The sequence below is a fragment of the Salvelinus alpinus genome, chromosome 16 (genome assembly GCF_045679555.1).
Source record: "Salvelinus alpinus chromosome 16, SLU_Salpinus.1, whole genome shotgun sequence".
NCBI classification, from domain to species: domain Eukaryota; kingdom Metazoa; phylum Chordata; class Actinopteri; order Salmoniformes; family Salmonidae; genus Salvelinus; species Salvelinus alpinus.
The window spans coordinates 12073790-12101210 of NC_092101.1; the positions used below are offsets into that span (position 1 = coordinate 12073790).

Here is a 27421-nt window from a genome sequence, read left to right on the forward strand (position 1 = left end):
ATCTAGCCACATTTAGTTGTCGTGTCGGGACAACAAATGTTGATAACTAGTGTTTTAGCTAACCCTTTTCCTAACCTTAACTTAATTCTACTAACCTGCTGCGTTAGTTCTAACATGCTACGTAAAGTCACGTCTGTCCATAGCTGAACTCCATCTATCTAGCCACAACTGTAGAAACCATCAGTCCCAACAAACCATCAGTATCACCACACCGGGATTCAATCCGATCGTGGGATATAGGCTTTGCGGCTTTTAAATGCAATGTTCCCGCATTCGCGAGATCACTGTAAACACTGCATTTGTCGCCTCAATCTGAATTTACCTTTTAAAGGGTCAGTCAGCAGTTGAAACAATAGCAAAGCAGGCGCCCCGCCACTGTTTTGGTAAAAAGCTAAGGGATAGGGCTGGAGAATATCATTACTCTCAACTTCATAGACAGAGCTATGGATGCGAGAACTTACTGTCCACGATCACCAACAACGATGAGACAGCCTATAGGGAGGAGGTCAGAGACCTGGCAGTGTGGTGCCAGGACAACAACCTCTCCCTCAGTGTGAGCAAGACAAAGGAGCTAATCGTGGACTACAGGAGGAGGGCCAAACAGGCCCTCATTAACATTGACAGGGCTGTAGTGGAGCGGGTCGAGAGTTTCAAGTTCCTTGGTGTCCACATCACCAACATACTATCATAGTCCAAACACACCAAAGGCAGTCGACTGAAAAGATTTGGCATGGGTCCCTGGATCCTCAAAAAGTTAAACAGCTGCACCATCAAGGGCATCCTGACCGGTTGCATCGCCGCCTGGTATGGCAGCTGCTCGGCATCATACCGTAAGGCACGACAGAGAGTAGTGCGTACGGCCCCGTACATCACTGGGGACAAGCTTCCTGCCGTCCAAGACCTATATACTAGGCGTGTCAGAAGAATGCCTCAAAAATTGTCAGACTCCAGTCACCCAAATCATAGACTGTTCTCTCTGCTACCACATGGCAAGTGGTACCGGAGTGCCAAGTCTAGGACCAAAAGGTTCCTCAACAGCTTCTACTCCCAAGCCATAAAAATGCTGAACAATTGATCAGATGGCAACCTGGACTATTTACATTAACCCCCCCTTTTTATTTTTTAACTGCCGCTACTCTCTGTTTATTATCTATGCATAGTCACGTTACCCCTACCTACATGTACAAATTACCTCGACTAACCTGTACCCCCGCACATTGACTTGGTACCTCCTCCAGGAGAGCTACTGGGTGTGCAGGCTTTTGTTCCAGCCCCTGTCTTAACACGTTCTAAAAAATCAGCTGCTCAACAGGACATTTATAAGCAGACTCGGGTGTGTTTAAGGGCTGGATCAAAAGTCTGTACCCTCCAGTATCCAACTAGTGTTTTATACAGTAGCCTAACAGTGCAGTATAACCCCCCCCCCCCCCCCAAAAAAAGTAGAATAAGTGCCTTGTGCAGGAGATGGTGCATGAAATCAGAGCGCATTGTCCCTGTGTTAATAATTTTTCACGTATACACCAATTATCGGTCATGGAAATTGAGTTAAAAGTAATTGAGAAGTCATGAAATTCCATCTGTCAAAAATGTGTATGAACCCTGATCTATATACGGTCTTTACTCATTCCAGAGAAAGTAATGCATCTGCATCCAGAGGTGAAGACCTTGAGGGAGGCTAGCTACCAGAGAAAAACCATCAAATTAAAGAACTGCTTGGCAGGGGAAAAACACATGAATAATAATAATACTGTTAAGGCCTTTATTCAATCAGATCTGCTTCAAGCCGTGTAAAAGCCCATTTATGCTTGCTCTGGCAATGTGGTCCGGAGGCGCCGTATGGATGTTGTTACGAAATTGTGGAGGCTCTGGAGACTGGCGCAGGCGAAATAAAGCTCTACCGCATCGCTGTGCGCCTCCCAAATTTGATAACAATGCGAAGTGCTCCACATTGCCATAATTGGTTGAACGGTAGGTGGGGCAGTACGTCCTGTATAAACACAAACTCACTTTCTTGACAACTTCCAGCTCTGCGAAGTGCAAGATGTATGAATGCCCTGACTTCTGCAGAGGCCTGCATCACAGTAAATGCTATTTGGCCATTACAGACGCCAGAATGACCGTAAATCGGCTCCTGGCATTATAGGGTAACGTGGGGTACCTAGCCCCCTGGGGTAACTGCATCCCAGAGGTGTGGACTCGAGTCACAGATTTGATAACTTCATAGAAATTAAAGTGACTTGACTTGAAATTATCTGGCCAGTTTTTGTAATGTTTTATGGATTTGGGTCTCCAGTGGATTACTCTCCATGAAGCCAGAGACTGTATCACACTTGCAAAAAAAATTATAAAACGGTATAGTGAAACACACTCGGCCCTCTGATTTGGACCAGCAAACTGAAACAACACAGGTCAAGTGAGCTAGCAGTGAGAACGTTTTGGGAGGTTGCAAGTGTTAATCCGAATGGGGGAAACAAGGCATACATATTTTAATTGGCTACATATAGCCTACCATTTAAAAAAAAAAATTATACCTTTGCTTAATCGTTCTGGTCACTAGATGTTTGTTTTTTTTATCTGTGCTTCAGAACCAAAAAGTTGTAAGTCTTGACTGTTGACCAATGTCCAGTCATCAGCATTGGAACTCAAAAGTGGGCGCACATACCCAGATTAGTGACCAGGTAGCGCTTGTTTAATTTTCTCTGGTTTTGCCTGGCAAAAACATAGTAGCCTACCTACTTTAATAATATTCATATAAAATACCATTTAGCAAACTGCTACGGACGCATCTTCGCCTCTGGGTAAAAGCATCTGCTAAATCACTGTACATGACAGTAAGCTACCTGGTGATTTCATTAATAATGTTCACATTTCATATAGGCATAGTTTGGGTGGGTTATAAACCTCAGTGGTAGTACTGCTTATGTCTAAAGAGAGCTGTAACATCGCACTACCTTCAATACATGGGATGAAGATGTAACATATTCTCGTGAATTGATTACGATATTTGTGAGGAAGAAAAAGACAAAAAAAAAATGTTTTAAAGACTTTCCATCTGATCCTGCAACCGCTGCTGCATAGGCCTAAAGGTAGGCCGTATGATCCTGATTGCGCCGGACTGCAGAGAAGTGACATGATATCCCTAGTTGACATTGACTGCTAACAAATGCAGGTGTTAAACGCCAACCTGGTCTGAGCGTGTCGTATTATGTACGTTAAGCCGACACTCCATCTAGTATGATATGTTACATTTGGTATGGTTATATAAGACTTGGTTACTTAAGGCAAAAATGAAAGTAGGGTGGGTGGTTGCGAGTTCCAATCTCATCACAGACAACTTTAGTATTTGAGCTAATTAGCAACTTTTCAACTTAGCATGTTAGCTAACCCTTCCCATTAACCCTAACCTTAACCCTTTTAGCCAACCCTTCCCATTAACCCTAACCTTAATCCTTTTAGCTAACCCTTTCGCTCACCCTAACCCTAACCTTAACCCCTAGCCTAGCTAACGTTAGCCAGCTAACTAATGTTAGCCACCTAGCAAGAATTTGTAACATATTCTAGGTTTTGCAAATTCGTAACATATCATACGAAATGTAATTCATAACATATGAAATGGGTGACGGACATCCACAAGTTAATACATACCATACCAAATGTAACATATCATACTATCATGTCTCAGATTTACATACAGAATACGAAATGCTCTGATACCAGGTTGGAAGGCATCATGGCAAAGTAACAAACCCCTCTTGACTTCAACCTGTTGCGCAATGGTGTATGGAAGTTCTATGTTACCATTCATTTAGCTGATTATTGCATCCAAAACATTGACTCATAGAGGGCTGTGTTATGACAAATCTTTCAACAGAGTAAGATCAGCCATCTCTCATCTGTCTTTTATAGTATTTCAACAATGGTTTTACTTTCAAACGTACCTCTAATTTAACAAATTACTGTACGTTACTTTATATGGATTATTATAACAAATGCAGTGGTGTTGAAATGATATAGCATGTCAAGATATGTTGTATTTCCATTGTGAATTCATGCAATGAAATCGAAAAATTATTAAATTATTGCTTTCACATTTAACATACTGTATATTTTCCCCATTCAACGTTTGCCAAACAGTTCCCTTATTCCACCACTTTGCACTGTGTGTACGCATGGTCAAGGCTGTGGGTACATTTTTGAACACTCTCAAGCCAACGAGTCTCACACTTTGCGTGGAAATGATCCCACGCATGGTTTACGCACAGATTTGTGCATACACATGATTGATAAATGAAGCCCCAGGTGTGCACCTTGCCAGCTGCAATCGCTGCCAAGGTGATTCCAGCATGTATTGACTTAGCTGGTTGAATACGTATCTAATCAAGATATATTTGTGTTTTATTGACCACTCTAACACTACATAGTTTTTCGTGTAGATCATTAACAAAGCATTAATTCAATCCATCAAAATCCCACTTTGTAACAACAAAATATGGAAAAAGTCCAGGGGTGTGAATTCTTTCTGAAGGCATTGTATAATAGGCCATTGTATATATGCCATTTAGCGGACACTTTTATCCAAAGCGACTGGCGTATTAGTAAAGCATAATTTCAGGTGAAGCAAAAAAGTCCATACCAGCATTGGCCAAACTTGCTTCACTGACCCCTGATCTACTGGGTGAGCAGATTTATATTCCAGCCCAGTAATAGAACACTATCAATTGAATCAGGTGTGTTAGTGCTGGACTGGAACAGAAGCCAGCAGACCTCCAGGAGCAGGGTTGGCCTGATCCAGTTGTAATAGGGTTATACATTGTGCAATGTTTAACTTTATAAACTGGATAGTTCGAGCCCTGAATGCTGATTGGCTGAAAGCCATGGTATATCAGACCGTATACCAAAGGTATGACAAAACATTTATTTTTACTGCTGTAATTATGTTGGTAACCAGTTTATAATAGCAATAAGGCACCTCAAGGGTTTGTGATTGTATTGGCCATATACCACACCCCTCGGGCCTTATTGCTCAAGTATACAACATTTGTTAATAGGTACACATAACCAGTGGTATACAATAGTCTCTTGGGACATTCATTGGGACCTCTTCATCTGCGGACAGGCTTTCACAGCTCTCCGTATCTGAAGGCATAAAACATCACAGAATTAGACAGCACTGAATATTATGTTGCTATTGTCTCTGTCCTAAAAGTTTTCCTTACTAGGGTCTGGAACTGACAGCTGGAGCTTCAGTCCTTTCACCCCCTTCCATGGCTGTTATCTACACATACATTTGGAGCTTGTGTTTTTAATTTACAATGATAAAAAATTAAGATAGCTAATACGTTAGCTAGCTGATGATATTTGATTTACTTAGCTATACAGTAAAGTTAGCTAGCTAGTTAGCAGCTCATACATGTAGCTGGTTATGTAATGTTATAATTTGATAATCTAGCAAGGCAGGCTAGCTAACTCAGGGTTTACCAAACTCACCCGGTGCAAGTTTTGGTTTTTGCCCTAGTGCTACACAACTGATTAAAATAACCAACTCATTATTTTAATCACCTGTATAGTGCTAGGGCAAAAAAACTAAAACGCAAAACCAGGACCAATGTGGTTAGGGTTAGAATCACATTTTAAGACGAGATTGTAGAAATAAGCAGCCTTCTGACTTTGTGGGTGTGGTAACTAGTGATTACCTAGAATTAGCTTGTCCCGAGTTACTGCCCCGATGACACAGACTGCTTCATCAACAACAGTAATGTGAAAAGTTGTATGAAAAAATACCCGGTTTGATAAACTAGTAGTTTAAGTACCCAGCCAAGCAGGTACAAACAGTAGAGTCATTTTGGTTGTGAAGTGCATTATCAAAAGTCTTTGTCCTTTATAACAAAATGCAATTTACCACTTGGCTGTCAATTGTTTTCACCCTGTCACAGGGCCTCTGTCAACACCACCTCATAAGATGAGGAAGCACATTTTTTAGGAGGATTTCCTGCTGCAGTTGTTCAAGAGTTGTCCAGTTTGCAGCTGAACATGCAACATAGAGAAGAACAGCAAGGGGATCCTCAACATCACGCAGATATACCCTCGCTGTGATCATGATGGGTTACCAAGAGCTGACATGCCATGCCCATCAATGGGGCGCTGGCAAAGGCCTTACTTCCAGCCTCACCTTTTGCCTTCTCACCAACGGTTGGCAATGGGGAGACCAGAATTAGGTAGGTTTAGTCTGACCTGTTCAAACTTCAACATACCTGTTCCTTCAGAAAGTATTCACACCCCTTGATTTCTTTCCACGTTTTGTGTTACAGAATTAATTTAAAAGTGATTAAATTTAGATTTTCTTTTTGCCAATGGCCTGCCTACACACAATACCCCATAATGTCAAAGTGGAATTATGTTTTTAGATTTTTTTTTTTACAAATCACTTTAAATGAAAAGCTGAAATGCCTTGGGTCAATAAGGGTTCAACCCATTTGTTATTGCAAGCCTAAATAAGTTCAGGAGTAAAAATGTAACAAGTCACATAAGTTGCATGGACTCACTCGGTGTGCAATAATAGTGTTTAACATGATTTTTGAATGACTACCTCATCTCTGTATTCCAAACATTGAATTATCTATAAGGTCCCTCAGTTGAGCAGGGAATTTCAAACACAGATTCAACCACAAAGACCAGGGACGTTTTCCAACGCCTTGGATGAAGGGCATCTATTGGTAGATGGGTAAAAAAACAAACAGACATTGAATATCCCTTTGAGCATGGTGAAGTTAATTACACTTTTTGGATGGTGCATCAATACACCCAGTCATAAAATACACCCAGCTAACTTAGTTACCGGAGAGAAAGGAAACCTCTCAGAGATTTGACCATGAGGCCAATGGTGACTAAAACAGTTAAATGGATGTGATAAACTGAGGATCAACAACATTGTAGTTACTGCACAATACGGACCTAATTTAGTTGACAGAGTGAATGGATTATGTAAATTATGGATTTCTGTATTTTATTTTCAAAAATCTAACATTTCAAAAAACATGTTTTCACTTTGTCATTATGGGTTATTGTTTGTAGATGGGTGAGAAAAAAATATTTTATCAATTTTGAATTCAGACTGCAACACAACAATGTGGAATAAGTCAAGGGGTATGAATACTTTCTGAAGGCACTGTATGTATGTCAGATATTGCCTATAATAACTGCAATTGGTAATAGAACAGTGACTGTGTATGTGTTCACAGATGCATCTATGGAGCCAGCACTTGAAGACTTGCAGACTGGCAGACAGGCAGTGGTGGGAAAAGTACTCAATATTCATACTAAAGATAACTTAATAGAAAAGTCACCCAGTAAAATACTACTTCAGTAAAAGTCTAAAAGTATCTAGTTTTAAATGTACTTAAGTAAAGTGGTGGAAAAAGTACTAAATTGTCATACTTGGATAAAAGTACAAAGTAAAAGTACATGCTATACATTAAATTCCTTATAATAAGCAAACCATAAGGCATGCTTTTCTTGTTTTTTAAATTATGGACTGATCGGCACACTCCAACACTCAGACATAATTTACACAGTATTTGTGTTTAGTGAGTCTGCCAGATCAGAGGCAGCAGGGATGACAACGCGTTATATTGATAGGTGTGTGAATCAGACCATATTACTGTCCTACCTGAGCATTCAAAATGATAAGAGTACTTTTGGGTGTCAGAGAAAATGTATGGGCGTAAAAGGTAAATATTTTGTTTAGGAATGTATCGGAGTAAAAGTAGTCAAATATAAATAGTAAAGTGCAGATACCCCCAAAAACTACTTTAAAGTATTTTTACCTAAGTACTTTACACCACTGCAGATGGGCTTGATACTGAGGTCTCTAAATGGAGAGAGACCTGGCACTCTGGATAACATTTTCCCTGGTTAATTTTTACTTGAATTGTCTTCTATTATTGAATTGAACGGTATCAGTCAATATGGGGTTGAAGAAACCCTGTGTATTTGGCACCAGGATCAGGAAACTCATGTTGTATACAGGACACCAGAAACATTTGTGGTCATACCCACATCCTTAAAAACATAGGTGCTGGGAATACTAGAAAAGAGCAAGAAGGGCCGCACAATGTTGAAGCTCTCAATTTACCGCTCTATTAACAACGTCAGCAATGACACACCCAAAGAACACCCACACCAAACCACACCCCCAAGCCAAATCACATTTGGCTTCTCTCATGGCCACCAGCATTTGAGGAGCAAGCCAAAATACAATGCCAAATCAGCAGGTGCAGTTGCCCTTTAAATACACTACATGACCAAAGTATGTGGACACCTGCTCATCAAACATCTCATTCCAAAATCATGGGCATTAATATGGAGTTGGTCCCCCCTTTGCTGCTATAAAAGCATCCACTCTTCTGGGAAGGCTTTCCACTAGATGTTGGAAAATTGCTGCGGGGACTTGCCTCCTTTCAGCCACGAGCATTAGTGAGGTCGGCACTGATGTTGGGCAATTAGGCCTGGCTCGCAGTAGGCGTTCGAATTCATCCCAAAGGTTGAGTTCAGGGCTCTGTGCAAGCCAGTCAAGTTCTTCCACACCGTTCTCGAAAAACCATTTCTGTATGGACCTCGCTTTGTGTACGGGGTCATTGGGCTCCCGAGAAGCGCAGCTGTCTAAGGCACTGCATCTCAGTGCTAAAGGCGTCACTACAGACACCCTGGTTCGAATCCAGGCTGTATCACAACTTGACTAGTTAAATAAGAAAATTTAAATTGTCATGCTGAAACAGGAAAGGGCCTTCTCCAAACTGTTGCCACATAGATGGAAGCAAAGAAATGTCTAGAATGTCATTGTATGACGTAACGTTAAGATTTCCCTTCACTGGAACTAAGGGGCCTAGCCCGAACCATGAAAAACAGCCCGAGACCATTATTCCTCCACCAAATTTTACATTTGGCACTACGCATTCCGGCAGGTAGCGTTCTCCTGGCATCCACCAAACCTAGATTAGTCCTTTAGAATGCCAGATGGTGAAGTATGATTGATTCGTCACTCCAGAAAACGTTTCCACTGCTCCATAGTCCAATTGTGGCGAGCTTTACACCAATCCAGCAGATGCTTGGCATTGCGCACGATGATCTTAGGCTTGTGTGCGGTTGCTTGGCCATTGAAACCCATTTCATGAAGCTACCGACTAACAGTTCTTGTGCTGACATTGCTTCCAGAGGCAGTTTGTAACTCGGTGAGTGCTGCAACTGAGGACATACTATTTTTACTCTATGCACTCGGCGATCCCGTTCTGTGAGCTTATGTGGCCTACCACTTCACAGCTGAGCCGTTGTTGCTCCTAGATGTTTCCACTTCACAATAACAGCACTTACAGTTGACCGGGGCAGCTCTAGCAGGTCAGAAATTTTACTAACTGACTTGTCGGAGAGGTGACATCAATGACGATGCCACGTTGAAAGTCACTAAGCTCATCAGTACGGGCCATTCTACTGCCAATGTTTGTCTATGGAGATTTCATGGCTGTGTAGTCGATTGTATACACCTGTCAGCAATGTGTGTGGCTGAAATAGTCACTAATTTTAAGGGCTGTCCACATACTTATGGTCATACCTTTTTAGTTTCAACATTATAGTTAAACACTCAAATCCCCTACAATCAGTTCAAGTGTCTGCCCAGGAGATGGCAATGTCTTGCTCCATTTGAATCAGTTTGACATTCTCTTATTCATCTAGAATGCATCTGATTTGACGTCGCAGCTCGTTTAAGCAGTGTACCCCACCGCTACCACCAAATGTAGCAGAGTTGAATCTCTTATCGCATCTACATTCCCTGGGCTATTCTCAGCAGTAAGTCATACCATAGTCTATAGTCTATACCAGATATTGTCATGTTGCAAACAGTCCGGTTTAGAGTGTGATTAAACTTGTCATTTAACTTACATTACAATTTAACAGACCCTCTTATCCAGAGCAACTTACAGGAGCAATTAAGGTTGCTCAAGGGCACGTCACCAGATTCTTTCACCTAGTCTGCTTGAAGATTCAAACCAGTGACCTTTCGGTTACTGGCCCAAGGCTCTTCACTGCTAGGCTACATTCATATAACCAGTGGTGGGTACTTTTTCCAATTGTCATACTTGAGTAAAGGTAAGGATACCTTAATAGAAAATGACAAGTAAAAGTCATCCAGTAAAATCCGACTTGAGTAAAAGTATTTGGTTTTAAATATACTTAAGTATCAAAAGTAAAAGTATAAATCATTTCAAATTCCTTATATTAAGCAAACGTCACCATTTTCTTTCTTTTTTAATTTACGGATAGTTAGGACACGCTCCAACACTGACATCATTTACAAACGAAGCATGTGTTTGGTGAGTCCGCCAGATCAGAGGCAGTAGGGAGGACCAGGAGATGTTCTCTTGCCAAGTGTATGAATTATACAATTTTCCTGTCCTGCTAAGAAAAATGTAACAAGTACTTTTGTGTTTCAGGGAACATGTATGGAGTAAAAAGTACATTTTCTTCAGGAATGTAGTAAAAGTTGCCAAAAAATAAATAGTAAACTACAATTACCCCCAAAAACAACTTTAGTAGTACTTACATATTTTTTATAACACATTACCTAAGAAAGGCAATAATTACATAAGAACCTGGCGGGTTAAAGTCTTACGCAAATTTCTGCTCTCACAGCACATACAAGTCAAATTAAGAACACAAACATACTGATATCAGCTGTAGCTAACTCTTTATTAGATATTATTTCATATTAAATTAGACCAAAGTCAACATGTCTTGAAGACTGTACTGCAAGTGCTTCATTGGACTGGATATTGGTTTGGAAATGTTTACTTTATTAAATACATAATGGATATCCGATGGTTTCTTGCTTGTTTTTGCTTTGCAAAGCACAACTGACAAGACGATAATAGCTCCCTCACTCATTTTCTATGCAGCGTTTTGAGGGCAGATGGGCCTGATCAAAGCTACCTAGCAGTGACTGCCAGACTTAAAAATAACTCATACACCGTATTCATCCCAAAACAAGGCAATGCATTCTAAGCAGGTGCAGAACTCCTCTTAAATTCCATTTTCATTCCACTTCCATTCCATTTTCTGCCTCAGCTAAAACCTGTCTTGTCTTTTTTACATATATTTTTCAGTTCACCTTTCTCTTATAAATCGTGGAAGGGTACCTGCTCTAGTCGGGGCAATGCTCAGGTGGCAGATGATGGACGGGGGGTTATCACAAAGTGGACCAATCATTAGTTCAGCCAGTTAGTGTGTAGACGGAGTATATTCATATGTGCTGAGATGGGACAACTTCCCTAAAATGCCTGTTGTTCATCTCCTCTTCTCCTTTCCACCCTCTCTCACCCTCCAGTGGAGAAGGCTGGTGGACTCATTGGCTGTCCTCCTTGGTGTAGTCGCCAGCCTCCCAGCGCAGTGCCCGCTTGTTTTTGTGCCTTGTGACGCGGGTTGCCTCCAAGACCTGCAATGGAAGAAATAGCATCAACATCATATTGAACCTGTGATAAAGGCCTTCTCTGAGACAAATGATTCAATGGATATCAGCAGAGAGAAGAGCAACCACTTACTTCATTGTTCACATCGTCAGTAGGCTGAATTCCTGCATACTAGAGGTAACAGAAAAGTCCAATTTAACAACTAGCACACTATCATTGTAGGATATAAAACCTATGAATTGAGAAGTCTCACAAGATGTATATGGTTTCGCCAACACTATCAATACTCTTTTGCAGGCATATTGCATTGCTGTATTTCTTTCCAAACTACGCCTAAATGTCTTGTGTCTATAATGGATTTACAATGTATGTAGACAGCATCAATAACTAGAGTCTTTCCTCACAGCATTGTCTTCCAGCTTCAGTTTGATTCTCCTCTCCTCAAAGTCCTCTAGCAGGGTTTCGGTCAGGCCCTTTTGCGTGGGGGTCCCAGGGGAGCCACCCATCTCTGCCCACGGGCTAGCAGGCAACAGGGGAGTAACCCTGCTCACCACAGGGGAGGTGGGCCGTGGGTAGCCCCATGGCTGGGCAGTGACTATGGAAAAGGAGGGAAGACGGGCAGTGGGACGAATGGAGGTGGAAAAGCGAGATGCGCTGTCCGCTTTATCGGGGGGAAGAAACAGAGAAACATTGAGTTAACACATACATGCTTGTAATTGTGTTAAGAGTACATTCGAAATGTAAGTTGAATGCAACATGAACTACAGTGCCTTCAGAAAGTACACCCCTTGACTTTTTCCACGTTGTGTTACAGCCTGAATTTAAAAAGGATTAAATTGAGATTGTTTTACTGGCCTACACACACAACCCCGTAATGTCGAAGTGGAATTATTATTTTTAATACGGTGCAAATTCATCTCACACACTACCAGTCAAACGTTTGTACACACCTACTCATTCAAGAGTTTCTTTATTTTTACTATTTTCTACATTGAAGAATAGTTAAGACATCATAACTATGAAATAACACATATGGAATCATGTAATAACCCCCCAAAAATTATCTAAATATATTTGAGATTCTTCAAAGTAGCCACACTTTGCCTTGACAGCTTTGCCCACTCTTGGCATTCTCTCAACCAGCTTCATGAGGTAGTCACCTGGAATGCATTTCAATTAACAGGTGTGTCATGTTAAGTTACATTTGTGGAATTTCTTTCCTTCTTAATGCGTTTGAGCCAATCAGTTGTGTTGTGACAAGGTAGGGGTGGTATACAGAAGAAACCCCTATTTGGTAAAAGACCAAGTCCATATTATGGCAAGAACAGCTCAAATAAGCAAAGAGAAAAGACAGTCCATCATTACTTTAAGACACGGTCATCTCAGATTGACTGACCATCTGAAGGGGAGAGTTTTGGCCAGAGTTCCAGTTAAATACATTTATGAGGATCTCGGATTTGTCCCAGTTAATCTTATATCCTGATATACTCTCAATGTCCTAAATGATATCCTAACCGCCATCGATAAGAAACAATACTGTGCAGCCATATTCATTGACCTGGCCAAGGCTTTCGACTCTGTCAATCACCACATCCTCATCGGCAGACTCGATAGCCTTGGTTTCTCAAATGATTGCCTCGCCTGGTTCACCAACTACTTCTCTGATAGAGTTCAGTGTGTCAAATCGGAGGGCCTGTTGTCCGGGCCTCTGGCAATCTCTATGGGGGTGCCACAAGGTTCAATTCTTGGACCGACTCTCTTCTCTGTATACATCAATGATGTCGCTCTTGCTGCTGGTGAGTATCTGATCCACCTCTACGCAGACAACACCATTCTGTATACTTCTGGCCCTTCTTTGGACACTGTTAACAACCCTCCAGACGAGCTTCACTGCCATACAACTCTCCTTCCGTGGCCTCTAATTGCTCTTAAATACAAGTAAAACTAAATGCATGCTCTTCAACCGATTGCTGCTTGCACCTGCCCGCCTGTCCAACATCACTACTCTGGACGGTTCTGACTTGGTATTTGTAGTTGTCCACATATTCTTAGGTGTCTGGTTAGACTAAACTCTCCTTCCAGACTCACATCAAACATCTCCAATCCAAAGTTAAATCTAGAATTGGCTTCCTATTTCGCAACAAAGCATCCTTCACTCATGCTGCCAAACATACCCTTGTAAAACTGACCATCCTACCAATCCTCAACTTCGGCGATGTCATTTACAAAATAGCCTCCAATACCCAATCAATAAATTGGATGCAGTCGATCACAGTGCCATCCGTTTTGTCACCAAAGCCCCATATACTACCCACCACTGCGACCTGTACGCTCTCATTGGCTGGCCCTCGCTTCATACTCGTCGCCAAACCCACTGGCTCCAGGTCATCTACAAGACCCTGCTAGGTAAAGTCCCCCCTTATCTCAGCTCGCTGGTCACCATAGCAGCACCCACCTGTAGCAGGCATATCTCTCTGGTCACCCCCAAAACCAATTCTTCCTTTGGCCGCCTCTCCTTCCAGTTCTCTGCTGCCAATGACTGGAACGAACTACAAAAATCTCGGAAACACTTCTCCCTCACTAGTTTTAAGCACCAGCTGTCAGAGCAGCTCACATATTACTGCACCTGTACATAGCCCATCTATAATTTAGCCCAAACAACTACCTCCCCCCCTACTGTATTTATTTAGCTCCTTTGCACCCCATTATTTCTATCTCCACTTTGCACATTCTTCCACTGCAAATCTACCATTCCAGTGTTTTACTTGCTATATTGTATTTACTTCGCCACCATGGCCTTTCTTTTGCCTTTACCTCCCTTCTCACCTCATTTGCTCACATTGTATATAGACTTATTTTTCTACTGTGTTATTGACTGTATGTTTGTTTTACTCCATGTGTAACTGTGTTGTTGTATGTGTCGAACTGCTTTGCTTCATCTTGGCCAGGTCGCAATTGTAAATGAGAACTTGTTCTCAACTTGCCTACCTGGTTAAATAAAAGGTGAAATAAAAATAAATATACTGCTGAATGTTGATTGTCGAGAGCACGTGTTCTAATGATTGATTGTGTTCTTGTACGAACATCAGAATATCAGTGTAAAGACTTATTTTGCGAATCGGATGCCTACAACTGAACTGAATTATCAAGGCTTGTGGTGAGCTAGAGAAAAGTTTAAACCATTTGCATATAGATGTACTAAAACCGAATTCCTCGAGTGCCAAGTTCAGGAAGGTCATATTGACTCTGTTCGTGAAGCATGATGTCAAAGAGGCGCCTGTTGACTGGAGTGTCAGACTTTCATAAAACCCGTTTGATCAGAATGTATTCTTTTGGGAAGAATAGTTTCTAATCTGTTGGCTTTGCAAATTATTTTTAAACCCATTTATTTTTTGACTAGCTGAAATGTCTTGTGTCAATAAGTATTCAATCCCTTTGTTATGGCAAGCCCAAACAAGTCCAGGAGTAAAAATGTGATTAGCAAGTTGCATGGACTCACTGCGTTACATAATTGTTTTTATGACTACCTCATCTCTGTAACCCACACAAACAATTATCTGTAATGTCCCTCAGTCGAGCATTGAATTTCAAACAGATTCAACTACAAAGACCAGGGAGGGGTTTCAATGACTCGCAAAAAGGGCACCTATTGGTAGATGGTAAAAAAAAGAAAGAAGCAGGGATTTCACCAAGAGGCTAATGGGGACTTTAAAACAGACTAATGGCTGTGATAGGAGAAAACAGAGGATGGATCAAGGAAGCCTGTACAGAATACAAATATTCCAAAACATGCATCCTGTTTGCAACAAGTCAGAAAGCAATTAACTTTTTATCCTGAATACAAAGTGTTAATGTATGTTTGGGGCAAATCTAATGCAACACATTACTGAGCACAACTCTCCATATTTTCATGCATAGTGGTGGCTGCATCATGTTATGGGTATGCTTGTAATTGTTAAGGACAAAAAAGAAACTGAATGGAACTAAGCACAGGCAAAATCCGAAAGGAAAACCTGGTTCTGTCTGCATTCCACTAGACACTGGGAGATGAATTCACCTTTCAGCTGGACAACACCATAAAACACAAGCCCAAATCTACACTGGAGTTGCTTACCAAGAAGACAGTGAATTTTCCTGAGTGGCCGAGTTACAGTTTTGACTTAAATCTACTTGAAAATCTATGGCAAGACCTGAAAATGGTTGTCTAGCAACCAATTTGACAGAGCTTGAAGAATTTTGAAAATAATAAAATGGGCAAATGTTGCACAATCCAGGTGTGGAAGCTCTTAGAGACTTACCCAGAAAGACTCGCAGCTGTAAATCGGTGCAAAATTGCTTCTACAAAGTATTGACTAAGGGGGTGAATACTTATGTAAATTAGATATTTCTGTATTTCATTTTTTCACAAAAATATCTAAAAACATGTTTTCATTTTGACATGTAGAGGAGTGTGCAAATACAGCCTGAATTCCAAGTAGATTAAAAGTAACAACAAAATGTGGAATAAGTCAAGAGGTATGAACACTTTCTGAAGGCACTGTACATAATGATAGCCGAATTGTAGTCATACCATTGTACACGCTTGACTCTATGAAAATGGACACTGGTAGACATCTTGCCGTAACACTAGTTTTAAAAAGACCCAGTGCAGTCAAAACAGTTTTTCCTGTGTTTTGTACAACAGCTGATGAAACTACATGACCAAAAGTATGTGGACGCCTGCTCGTCGAACATCATTCCAAAATCATGGGCAATAATATGTAGTGGGTCTCTACTCTTCTGAGAAGGCTTTCCACTACAATTTGGAACATTGCTGCGGGGGCTTGCTTCCATTCAGCCACAAGAGCATTAGTGAGATCGGGCACTGATGTTGGATGATTAGGCCTGGCTCACAGTCACCGTTCCAATTCATCCCAAAGGTGTTTGATGGGGTTAAGGTCAGGGTTCTGTGCAGGCCAGTCAAGTTCTTCCACAACGATCTTGAGAAACAATTTCTGTACGGACATCGCTTTGCGCAAGGGGTCACTGTCATTCTGAAACAGTAAAGGGCCTTCCCCAAACAGTTGCAAGCACAGAATCGTCTAGAACGGGTGGGCAATTCCAGTCCTCGAGGGCCTGAATGGTGTCACAGTTTTGCCCCAGCTAACACACCTGACTCCAATAATCACCTAATCATGATCTTAAGTTTAGAATGCAATTTGATTAAATCAGCTGTTTTTGCTAGGGATGGAGAAGTGTAACACCAATCAGGCCCTCGGGGACAGGAGTTTCCCATCCCTGGTCTAGAATGTAATTGTATGCTGTAGCGTTAAGATTTGCCGTCACTGGAACTAAAGGGCCTAGCCCAAACCATGAAAAACAGCCCCAGACCATTATTCCTCTTCCACCCAACTTTACAGTTGGCAGTATGCATTCAGGTAGGTAGTGTTCTCCTCTTATCCGTCATACCTAGAGTAGTCTGTCGGCCTGCCAGATGGTGAGCGTGATTCATCACTTCAGAGAACACATTTCCACTGCTCAATAGCAGCGAGCTTTACACCACTCCAGCCGACGCTTGGCATTGTGCATGGTGATCTTAGACTTGCGTGCGGCTGCTTGGCCATGTAAACCCATTTCATGGAGCTCTCGACGAACAGTTCTTGTGCTGACGTTGCTTCCAGCGGCAGTTTGGAACTCGGTCGTGAGTGTTGCATGCAGTCCTAGCTAAATTGTAGCTTGAGACAGTTTTGCTAAAATGCTATTTTTGACATTTTTTATGGAAAACTATTACAGTAAGGTGCTGTTTGATATTGAGATAAAAACAGCTGCATTGGCCCTTTAATGTGACTGGATGTAGAACAATCTTAAGGTCCAGTGCAGCCAATTTTTATCTCAAAATCAAATAAATTAGAGGGCCTCCCGGGTGGCGCAGTGGTCTAGAGCACTGCATCGCAGTGCTATGCTGCGCCACCAGAGTCTGGGTTCGCGCCCAGGCTCTGTCGCAGCCGGCCGCGACCGGGAGGTCCGTGGGGCGACGCACAATTGGCTTAGCGTCGTCCGGGTTAGGGAGGGTTTGGCCGGTAGGGATATCCTTGTCTCATCGCGCTCCAGCGACTCCTGTGGCGGGCCGGGCGCAGTGCGCGCTAACTGAGGGGGGCGGGTGCACGGTGTTTCCTCCGACACATTGGTGCGGCTGGCTTCCGGGTTGGAGGCGCGCTGTGTTAAGAAGCAGTGCGGCTTGGTTGGGTTGTGCTTCGGAGGACGCATGACTTTCGACCTTCGTCTCTCCCGAGCCCGTACGGGAGTTGTAGCGATGAGACAAGATAGTAATTACTAGCGATTGGATACCACGAAAATTGGGGAGAAAAGGGGATAAAATTAAAAAAAAAAAAAAAAAAAAAAAATCAAATAAATTCTGGGTAATAATTTAGTACCTTACTGTGATTATTTTCAATTAAAATTGTCAAAAAGAAACAGAAATTGCTTCTTCGCTAAGAACAATCTCAGGCAATTTTGCTAGGACTGTCTGGGAGTGGTCTGAGTGGGGAGGGGAAAGATGAAACTAGCTCTTACTGGCAGAGAGGTTTGGAACTGTTTCTTATTGGTCTATTAACTAATTTTCCGCCTAGTGATGTCACCAGGCAGGTCAATACTCCATCCCACTAAAACAGGAAGGAATTTCAGGCGGTCTTTTCAAACATCTCTTACACTAAAAGAGCATTATCATAATTTTTACAATATTACTCTAACCTCAATGTGGAAATATGTATAAAACACAGGTCAAGCATGTTTTTAAACGTACTGGGCCTTGAACCACAATCAGTGCATCAGGAAAAGCAGCAATAGAGGAAGAAATTATTCAATTATTCACGGTTTTGTTTTTCTGACTTATTTTAGCCTTTTTGATGCAAAGTAATAGCCTTTGTGTCAATGATTAATCATGGCTGGTAACACAGCATTGGTTCCTCTGCCCATATATGACCAAAGTTCAGATTCTAATTCAGTTTGTCATGTCTTCCAGTCTAAGAAAGCCAGCAGTAAACACGACAAACAAATTCCACTTAAAGCTAGAATTGTGAGGACATTTGACAATTGGTGCATGTAGACATTTGCTTAAATCAAGCCAAAAACAAGTATAAGATATTGCCATCATGAATAATTCCTCTGTTACGTAGTCTTGTAATTATATAGATGTGTGTATGGATAAATGGACTGAACCATCCTACCTAGCATTGATACTGGAGTGATAGATGAGTAGGACCATCTGGCCAAGCCCGTCTGCTCTACTGGAAGTGAAGGGCTCTCAGAGAAGACAGACTCTTCCTGTTCCACAATGACTCTTCGCAGGCTTTGCGATTGACATGCGTCTTTAGCGTCTAGTTCTATACAGTCCAAGTTTCCTTCCATAGAGGCAGACAGGCTACTGGATTCCCGCAGTTCCCGGAGCTCCTGCTCACGTTTCAGATCCTGCTCAATCTCCTTCTGGATAATATCTGGAGCGTTTGGTCTTCGATGACGCAGGCCGCCAGAATCCAGGTGCGCCCTCCAGGTTGGAATAGGCTTATCACTCGGTTCAGACATCTGCACTGCAAAAGCAGTGGGTGTAGGTGAGGATGACGAAGAGAAGGCTTCTTTAGTCGAGGAGCCTCTGGCTGGAACTGGCTTCTTTCTTTCCACTAACCACGATGGGTAATTTACTATTTCACTAGTACTTGTCTTCACCACCACTGTGACTTGAGCGCTTTCTGCCTCACTGGTCTCATTGCCTTTCAACATGATCCTCTCCTCTGGGAAGCTGCTTGGCAGTACTCTATTGAGGTCTTGGGACTCTGAACTCCAGCCTTTGCTGGTGGCATTGACGCTTGGAGTGGCGCTCATGCTGCCGATGTACAACTCGGTCTCTTCTGAGTGCCGGTGAGGGCAGCAAGGGGAAGGGTAGCCTTCCGTATCTGAGCTGCTACTCCTCACAATGACCCTGGGTGATGACCAAGTCCTTTTCATTGTCTCGACCTCGGCTCCAGATTGGTCTCTAAGCTCAAAGATCTTTCTCCGATCCTCCAGTTCCTGAGGAGTTCCCCAGTCATACAGACCCGGGACTCTCCCCTGGTGCAGCAGGTCTTCCTCCCTCTGGCTGTCCTTTTTGATCTCGCGCTGGATGAAGAAGCTCACCCGGTTCTTCTTATTTGCCTTAACAGGTATCAGTGGCGGTGTAGGCTGGGAGAGCAGAGACTTGACCTCCACCATCTCTTGGACGTCGGTGTGCTTGATGCCCCGCAATCGCCGAAGACTCTCTTCTCTCTCCTGAGCGATACGAATCTCCCTCTCTATGGGCGTCTCTCTGTAACCACTTGCCGATTGGGTGCCCTTGCTTTCTGGCTGAGGGTTGTCATTGGACGTGCTTCCGTCACTTGTGTAGCCAACACTTGTGTCACCCGATAGATCCTCCAGTCCAGAGTCAAGGTCGTCAAACAGGCTACTCTGCCTCTTGGTTACCCTCTCCTCTGTGCGGTACACCTTTCTGCCAGCGACATTTTCCCCTTTGTCCTGACGTCTCACTGGGGTCAGACTTTGGTTAAACCATTCCGCAGAGTGGTAGTCTTTTTTCTCGCTCCTTGGTGATAGCAAGCTGTCTTCTGACTGCCACAGTCTTCTTTGTGGTTTTAGAGAGCTGGGACTCTGCAGGAATGGGTTGATCCTCGACTGTTCCATCTTTAGGAACTGCTCCCGTGCTGCGCTGAAGTTGATCTGTTCGTTGTCGATGGTGCATGGCTCAGCTGCTGGTGTGGACTCAGATTTGATGCTGCTTGGCCCATAGCACAAGCTGAACCCTTTGAGCAACTTGTTGGGTGATTTGCTGAGATCCAGGGTTTCGAGTGCACTCCACTGCTCCCTGAATGTGGCAATCTTTTTGGGGGCTTGACTGTGGATGATCTCCTGTCTAAGCTGCTTCTCCTCCTCCTCCTCCGCCTTCAATTGGGCACCATTGGTGTTCACCTGGTAGCGGGAGTACTCGTCCTCCTCGAACAGAGTCCCTGGCTTCTTCCCACCGGCATATGTCTGCAGTTTGAAGCTGCTTTCCTCTTTCAGGGTCGCCAACTTGGCTTGTCTCTCTGGGGACACCATCCAGGCTTCGTTCATCTCCGCCTCGGGGCTCACCGGATCATCCACAAAGGAGTAGAAGCCACGTTGGGAGCCCGTGCTCCCTGCACTGCTAGGGCTACTGGGTTGCCAGTCTTCGCTGGTGTTGCCACAATCTTCCTCTGACACCGCCACCTGCCTGGCCTGCACCACCACATCCCGGGACACCTTCTGCTGGGTGGATACGATAACTGTGGACTGGGTGCGGGTCACGGAGATGCTGTCAAAACTGAAAGCCGAAGAGTTGCCATTCCGGTTGTAGAGCCAGCTCCCGTCCAGGCTAAAGGGCTCATCGGTGGTGGGGCTGAGCATGGTGCGAAGGTCTACTGCCAGCTCCAGTTTGGGTGACATGGGCTGAAGCACCCACTTTCTGGGTGTGCTTTCCATGGGTCCTTGGAATGTGGTGTCTTCCTGTGTAGACAGTGAGATTTCTGCGGCAGGAAGCTGGTGAGATTTCAACACTATCTGGTCTCCCTCCTCCTGGGTCAACACATCCTGGGAATCATCAGGTGCAGCAACTGAGAGTCTCTGCAACCAATAAAAAAAATATAAAAAAATAGGCCAACACTTAAGCAATATAATAATTAAGAAAGATTAAATGGTCAAGTGGCAACTGGATCATTATAACCAATCAAACAAGCCCTCCACTGTCCAAATACTTCTAACAAATTACAATTCAATATTTTATTGAAGACACTGAGTTGCTACATCTTTGCATACAGTGACCACGTCACAGATATTACAGAATACGGCTTGTGCCACCAAAATGAAATTAGTTGCATAACACTTCAGGGGTTTATGGTTTACAGGAATCTGTTTTACAAGGGAAATAATAAAAAAAAGTTGTGCAAGACAGGATGCTGAGATTTGCTTTGGAATGCCAATATAAAAGTTGCCAATAACATTTATAGCTTAAATGTAATGCCTACTTCCGCATGAGAGCGAGAGACCATGTTTGCAGTAAACCTAGCTGATCAGGAAAGACACGAGAACTCAAACTGGGAAAATGTAGAGCAAACCAATGTGTGAGATGGTCTAAAAAGATGAAGATGTTTGCGTCGGTCTAGAAGGCAACTAAGGAATGTTAAACTGGCATGCAAGGGAATTACACACAAGGTTCAATCATCAGTCAGACCTCTATTTATTGCAAACTTTGAAGTTTCTGTATGGAGGATTATCAGATCCATTGCTGTGAGACTGTATGAAGATCCATAAATACTGTCTGTTCCCGTCTTAGCCAAGACATTCCGATTCATAATATTGTACATGGATTGGTATTTATCGGCACAACTCATACAGTCACTGAACAAAAATATAAATGCAACGTGAAATAATGAACGATTTTACTGGGTTACAGTTCATATGAGGATATCAGTCAATTGTAAAATATTCATTAGGCCCTAATCAATGATTTCACATGAGAATACAGATACAGTATGTTGGTCACAGACCTTTAATTTTTTTTTTTTTTTTTTTTTTTTATAAGTCTCACAATGTGCCTCAGGATTTCGTCACGGTATTTCTGTGCAAAGCTTATTACTGAGTTAGTTAAGTTAGTTAATATAAGGAAATCAGTAAATTGAAATAAATTCATTAGGCCCTAATCTATGGATTTCGTGACTGGGAATACAGATATGCATCTGTTGGTCACAGATGCTTTAAAAAAAAAGATAGCAGTGTGGATTAGAAAACCAGTCAGTATCTGGTGTGACAACCATTTGCCTCATGCAGCTCAACACATCTCATTCGCATAGAGTTGATCAGGCTGTTGATTGTGGCCTGTAGAATGTTGTCCCACTTCTCTTCAATGGCTGTGTGAAGTTGGTGGATATTGGCGGGAACTGGAACACGCTGTCGTACACGTGTTGGACATAATGCCAAATTCTCTAAAACAATGTAAGGAGGCAGCTTATGGTAGAGAAAGTAACATTAAATTATCTGGCAACAGCTCTGGTGGACATTCCTGCAGTCAGCATGCCAATTTCACACTCCTTTAAAATATTTTTGCGTTGTGTGACAAAACTGCACATTTTAGAGTGGCCTTTTATTGTCCCGAGCACAACATGCACCGATGTAATGGTCATGCCATTTGATCTGCCAAACTTCTCAGGTAGATGGATTATCTTGGCAAAGGGAAATGCTCACTAACAGGGATGTAAACACATTTTGTGTGTGTATGGAGCATTTCTGGGATCTTTTATTTCAGCTCATGAAACATGGTTCCAACCCTTTATATTGCTTTTATATTTTTGTTCAGTGTAGTTATTATCAACCGTTATCAATTTATTCAAGCAATGGATTAATCTTAACCATGCAGCCATGTACCTAGAGCAGGGCTCCTCCAACCCTGCTGCTGGAGAACTACCATCCTGTAGGTTTAGCATCGGATTCTAATAATTAGCTGGTTGACAAAATGAATCAGGTTTGTTACAACTGGGGTTGGAGGGAAAATCTACAGGAGGGGTAGCTCTCCAGGAACAGGTTTGGAGAACCCTGACCAGGAGTGTGCAGCTACAATTCCTTTTCAAAGTGCCTAGTTATCAGAAGATATTTGAAGAACCATAATGAGGGAGAGAGAGGAATGTGTTCACTCCTTTCTCACACAACTCATCTGGAGGCGGGAGTACTGACACTAGAGCAGGATATTAGATACTCTTGGCCAATGAAAACAGATAAGTTCCTTTTCACTCAACTGATGTGGAACTAACTACACTGGAGGCTGGGTGCAATGGCGGGTTGACTTGTCAATCATTTTAATATGCCACACAAAGTATTTAAAGGAAAATATTGCATGGCAACTAGCAGTATCACTTAGAATCTCTATAGCATAACATGCTCACTGCTATTCGAGTATGTTGGCTAATGAGTAAAACCTATAGCCCCTGGAAGCTTCCACTCCATTCAACATTGTAATTTAAATTGACATCGACAAAACAATCCTGCATTTCACGATTGTCATTGTAACCCTGCTGACACAGAATTATTAAACTAATCATGACAGATGCACAACACTAGACAAATGGACCGGAGTGAATCCAGTCCTAACCTTCCCTGAGATGCCAAGACTTTTGGCTGACCTCAGAATAAGCTCTTCAGCAAATATACATACATTTTGGGTTAAAAAGTAACGCACTATCCCAAGAGTTCTAAGGCAGCCTGCAGTGTGTGTATGTGCGCATGTGACCACTTGTGTGACAGTGGACTGTGTACCCCTGATAAGCTCTTTTCAGCGCCACTTTCTGGAATTGGCTCCTCTGCCCTTTGCTCATTGGCTGAGAGAGAAGAGGAGTGATCGGTGGGGGACAGGAGATACACAAGTCTCCTCTCCCCCACTAATTTATTACCTCACACTGGTGTGTGTACAAAACACTCACTAGTTCCTGTCAGTAAAGTGCCTATTGTGGCATGGATCAACTAAGGCCAAGTTGCATGTAGCACACAAGATAATACAACAATTTACGCAATAAAGATTTTGCCACAGATAAGTCGTCCCCATCAAACTTCAGACTTATTCAAGGCTAATATATATACTCATTGACTGTCTGAAATAAATGCCCAAATACATGTTGTCATACCCTACAGCTTATGTCTGTCGACCATACAGATTTCAAACCAGTTTTCATGTCTTGAAAGGACAACCATGCCAACTGCTCATTAAAGCTCAAAAAAAAAAAAAAAAGACATTTTGCAAATAAACAATGTGATGGTGTTCCCGTGGGTACAGGATGTGTAGCTACAGAGACCAGGGTGTACAAGGTCCTCCTCAAATAGGGTAGGCTGTAGCATTTGGAGAAACATGGAGAACAGCCACTACTTGATAAACACAAAAAAAGTGTATAGGGAAATAGACTTACATTAGGCTTACTCCCCCAGTCAATGCACATGGGTTTAATTTGACATCAACTTTTGAAAATAAGTAGAGGTCATTACTCAGTAATGTAGACAGTGTGACGAGATGGCACATCCAACCATAGTGTCTTCTAAGCTAATGCACCTGCTCACCCAACTGCCACTTAACTGAAGTGCTTACAAATCATAGATAATGTAAGTATCGATAATGCCATTGAAATGCATTTGGATCAAAAGTACAGTTAATTTGGGGAAATTAAGTAATTAACCCTACCTTAATTAGTATACCGCAAACAAGACACAAGTTTGTTGTCTTGTGTCTCCCGCTCTCTCTGTCTTTTGAGCACCCTACAGCACAGGCAAAGTTCAGCCGATATCATGTCAGTTATTGAAGCCACACCCTCTTACCGAACAGGGAAAAGTGCACGAGACTGACAAACCGCTATAACAAGGTAGGGAGAGAAGAGAAACCCATTCACATCGCCAAGGCAAATCAAACAAGATGACCCAGATTAAAAATGACCTGTGGTCCAAACTGAAGTCTGTAATTAGTTGATTATTTGTAACCGGTCAGTGAGTGCTGGGCTGAAACAAAAACCTGCTCACCCAGTAACCCTCCAGGACTGGAGTCGGAGAACCCTGAACTAAGGGAATGAGTTGGCTAATTTCCTGGTGATCATTTTGTGTCCCAGTACAGAAGCTTCCTTCTTCTCCTTTCCTTTATGACCACTGACATGACTTGATAAACTGTTATGGGAACATATCCATTCCCTTTACCCATCATTGGTCTCATAAGGAAACAAAAACAGAAAAGAACACTGTTTAAAAGTGCTGAGGCATCATCGGTATGTTGCCTGTGAACTGTTAAAGAAGAATCTTCCTTTGGGGTTGAAGTTCACCTGAGAGGATGTCACTGCTACAGCTAGTCCAGTGGAAGAGCTTGAGTCATCATGGCCAAAATGTTCATTACTTAGAAATGCAGAAATATGTTTTTATATATATATTTTTTTACATCAAATTAAGCATAATGATTATGGCTCTAGATTGCAAGAAAAAGCTGTTTCAGGTGTTTTTCAACCCCCAGCCATCCTCACATACTGTGTCCCCTCAGAGTTTTGGGGTGCATGACACTCCTGATAGAGGGCATTCCATTTAAGAGGGCATTCGCTTTGAGAAATGGGAAGGTTCACACTGAACATAGCTTTACTGCGCTCTAGTGACTACCTTGTACATGTACACCAGACTATTTCAAATCAACTTTGTCACTCTGAATAAAGACTTGAAGGGGTCATGACAAACATAATATGGATCTCAGTTTAGCTTACTAATGCAAAGGAATGTTTGTGATTGTACATCTACTTCACACCACTATGGTCTTACATCTAGGAAATCAAATGCATGACAGATGAAACATCAGACATTAAAATGGGTACTATTGAGATGTATTTGTCCAAAATTACATTTAAATCAATGAACTCCATAGTTATTTTATTTTTCTCCCAATAACATGGAAACCATGGGAAGAATCTAGGCTGCAATGGCTGTGGTACAAACCTTAACAATGCAGATCCAACTGTGTGGAATGTTGATTGTTGGTAAATGTGGGAGGGAGGGAGGGGGGTGTAGAATGTCAAAGCAAAACAAATTGTTAGCCTGCAATCAGGATCCCTTTAACATTGTTGTAACTACCCCTGTCATTGTGTGTTTTTGCAGTAAGGATTGTCTTACCTTGGTCTCATGCTCCATGCTGTTACACAGCACCTGCCAAGGAGGAGTGTACTTGAACATCCTGCAGTGTGAGTGTATGTCTGTCTGTGTAAGAGAGCACTTGTGTGTGTTACAGCGTGTTGGTGAATGTGTTCAGGCAGCTCTCTGTGTGACAGGATTCAAGGCTAGGTGCAGGGGGGCAATCAAGATCAACTCAGGCCAGGTGTGCTCATTCTGAGACGAGGGAGGGAGGTAGAAGAGTCAACAATGGGAAAGACATTACATTGAATTTGAATTCAAAGTTTTGGGGTAAGACAGAACATGACTTATCAATAAAACATTGATTTTAAACTAACATTTTGGTGAACCTTCCAGTTGTTTTTTTGATTGATTAGTCCTCATGTTTTTTTTCATCTGGCAATTAAAAATGACTGTACACGTTCCACAAATGTCCATATTTGAGTACACAAGGAATATTTCTGGTGCCGAACAATAATATTTGTCTTAGATTTTTTGGTCAGTAGCTTAATCAAAGACCCCCCCTCGCCCCATTCCTTAACTCACCTCTCGGTTCTAGACTTGCCCTCCTAGATGTCTGGGTTCTCCAGCAGGTGTTCTGCCGTCTGGATCTGCACCCCCCTCGTATCCCCTACTGTGTTAAGCCTAACAGCTGGGTCTCTGGACTCCGCTGGTGTTTTGGTCTGGGGTTTGGCCCTGACCAGACCCCTCCCTGTTACCCCCCCACCCCTCCCCCCAACGGTATCTGTCACTCGCCCCTCTCCATCCTCCCCCCAACACCCTGTCCATCAAAGCTGCTAGTCCAGAGATATTGACCGGTTGTGGTGGGGGAGAGGGTGAAAAGGGAGTGAGAGGGTAAGGGGGTGTCCAGAACACAAAGCGTTGGGTAGCGTGACTGCTCCCATGTCTGTTGCTGAGGGCAGGGGAATTGCAATGGAATGCTGCTGACCATCACAAAGTGCCGGACAAAAGAGGAGCCATCTGTGCACACGCGCACACAGTCCCGCCTCTACCAACAGTGACTGTGTAGCCAGGTGACTGTGTCGATGACAATGGCCGTGACAATGGTGCAGCAGGTCTTAGATTAGCAGTGTAAAAACATTGCATTGTGGTGCATAAGTGGGCAGGACCTTTGTTCATAGGAAAGGACTGTGAGGATTTCACAATGCCGGCCTTTGAGATCGATGCAAACCTCAAGGGGGATTTCAACTTAGTCTAAGAACCAAGGCTAAAGACACACACACACACTCACGTACACCCGCACACACTTTCAC

The 27421-nt window shown here is 42.7% G+C and overlaps 1 protein-coding gene and 1 long non-coding RNA gene across 7 annotated transcripts; one reads left to right on the forward strand and one right to left on the reverse strand.

Annotated features, from left to right (window-relative positions):
• Window positions 1-3846: 3846 nt before the first annotated feature.
• On the reverse strand, window positions 3847-26803 carry misp (mitotic spindle positioning). Of its 6 annotated transcripts, none has more exons than XM_071344796.1 (7): window positions 26694-26802; window positions 26151-26363; window positions 18662-21101; window positions 11861-12117; window positions 11589-11627; window positions 11368-11482; window positions 3847-5136 (listed from the first exon to the last, which is right to left on the reverse strand). In XM_071344796.1, the coding sequence occupies exons 2-6, from the start codon at window positions 26208-26210 to the stop codon at window positions 11393-11395; spliced, it is 2886 nt and encodes a 961-aa protein (XP_071200897.1). In that variant the 5' UTR covers window positions 26211-26363; window positions 26694-26802; the 3' UTR covers window positions 3847-5136; window positions 11368-11392. The 6 variants fall into 6 exon arrangements, with proteins under 6 accessions (XP_071200897.1, XP_071200898.1, XP_071200900.1 ...); XM_071344797.1 differs by lacking the exon at window positions 3847-5136 and adding an exon at window positions 25977-25995 and having other exon boundaries at window positions 10722-11482; XM_071344799.1 differs by lacking the exon at window positions 3847-5136 and having other exon boundaries at window positions 10722-11482; window positions 11861-12051; window positions 26694-26803.
• Window positions 5983-7501, forward strand: LOC139540818 (uncharacterized). The gene is made up of 2 exons (XR_011668272.1): window positions 5983-6215; window positions 7239-7501. It is a non-coding gene; the product is annotated as an uncharacterized lncRNA (long non-coding RNA).
• Window positions 26804-27421: the final 618 nt, after the last annotated feature.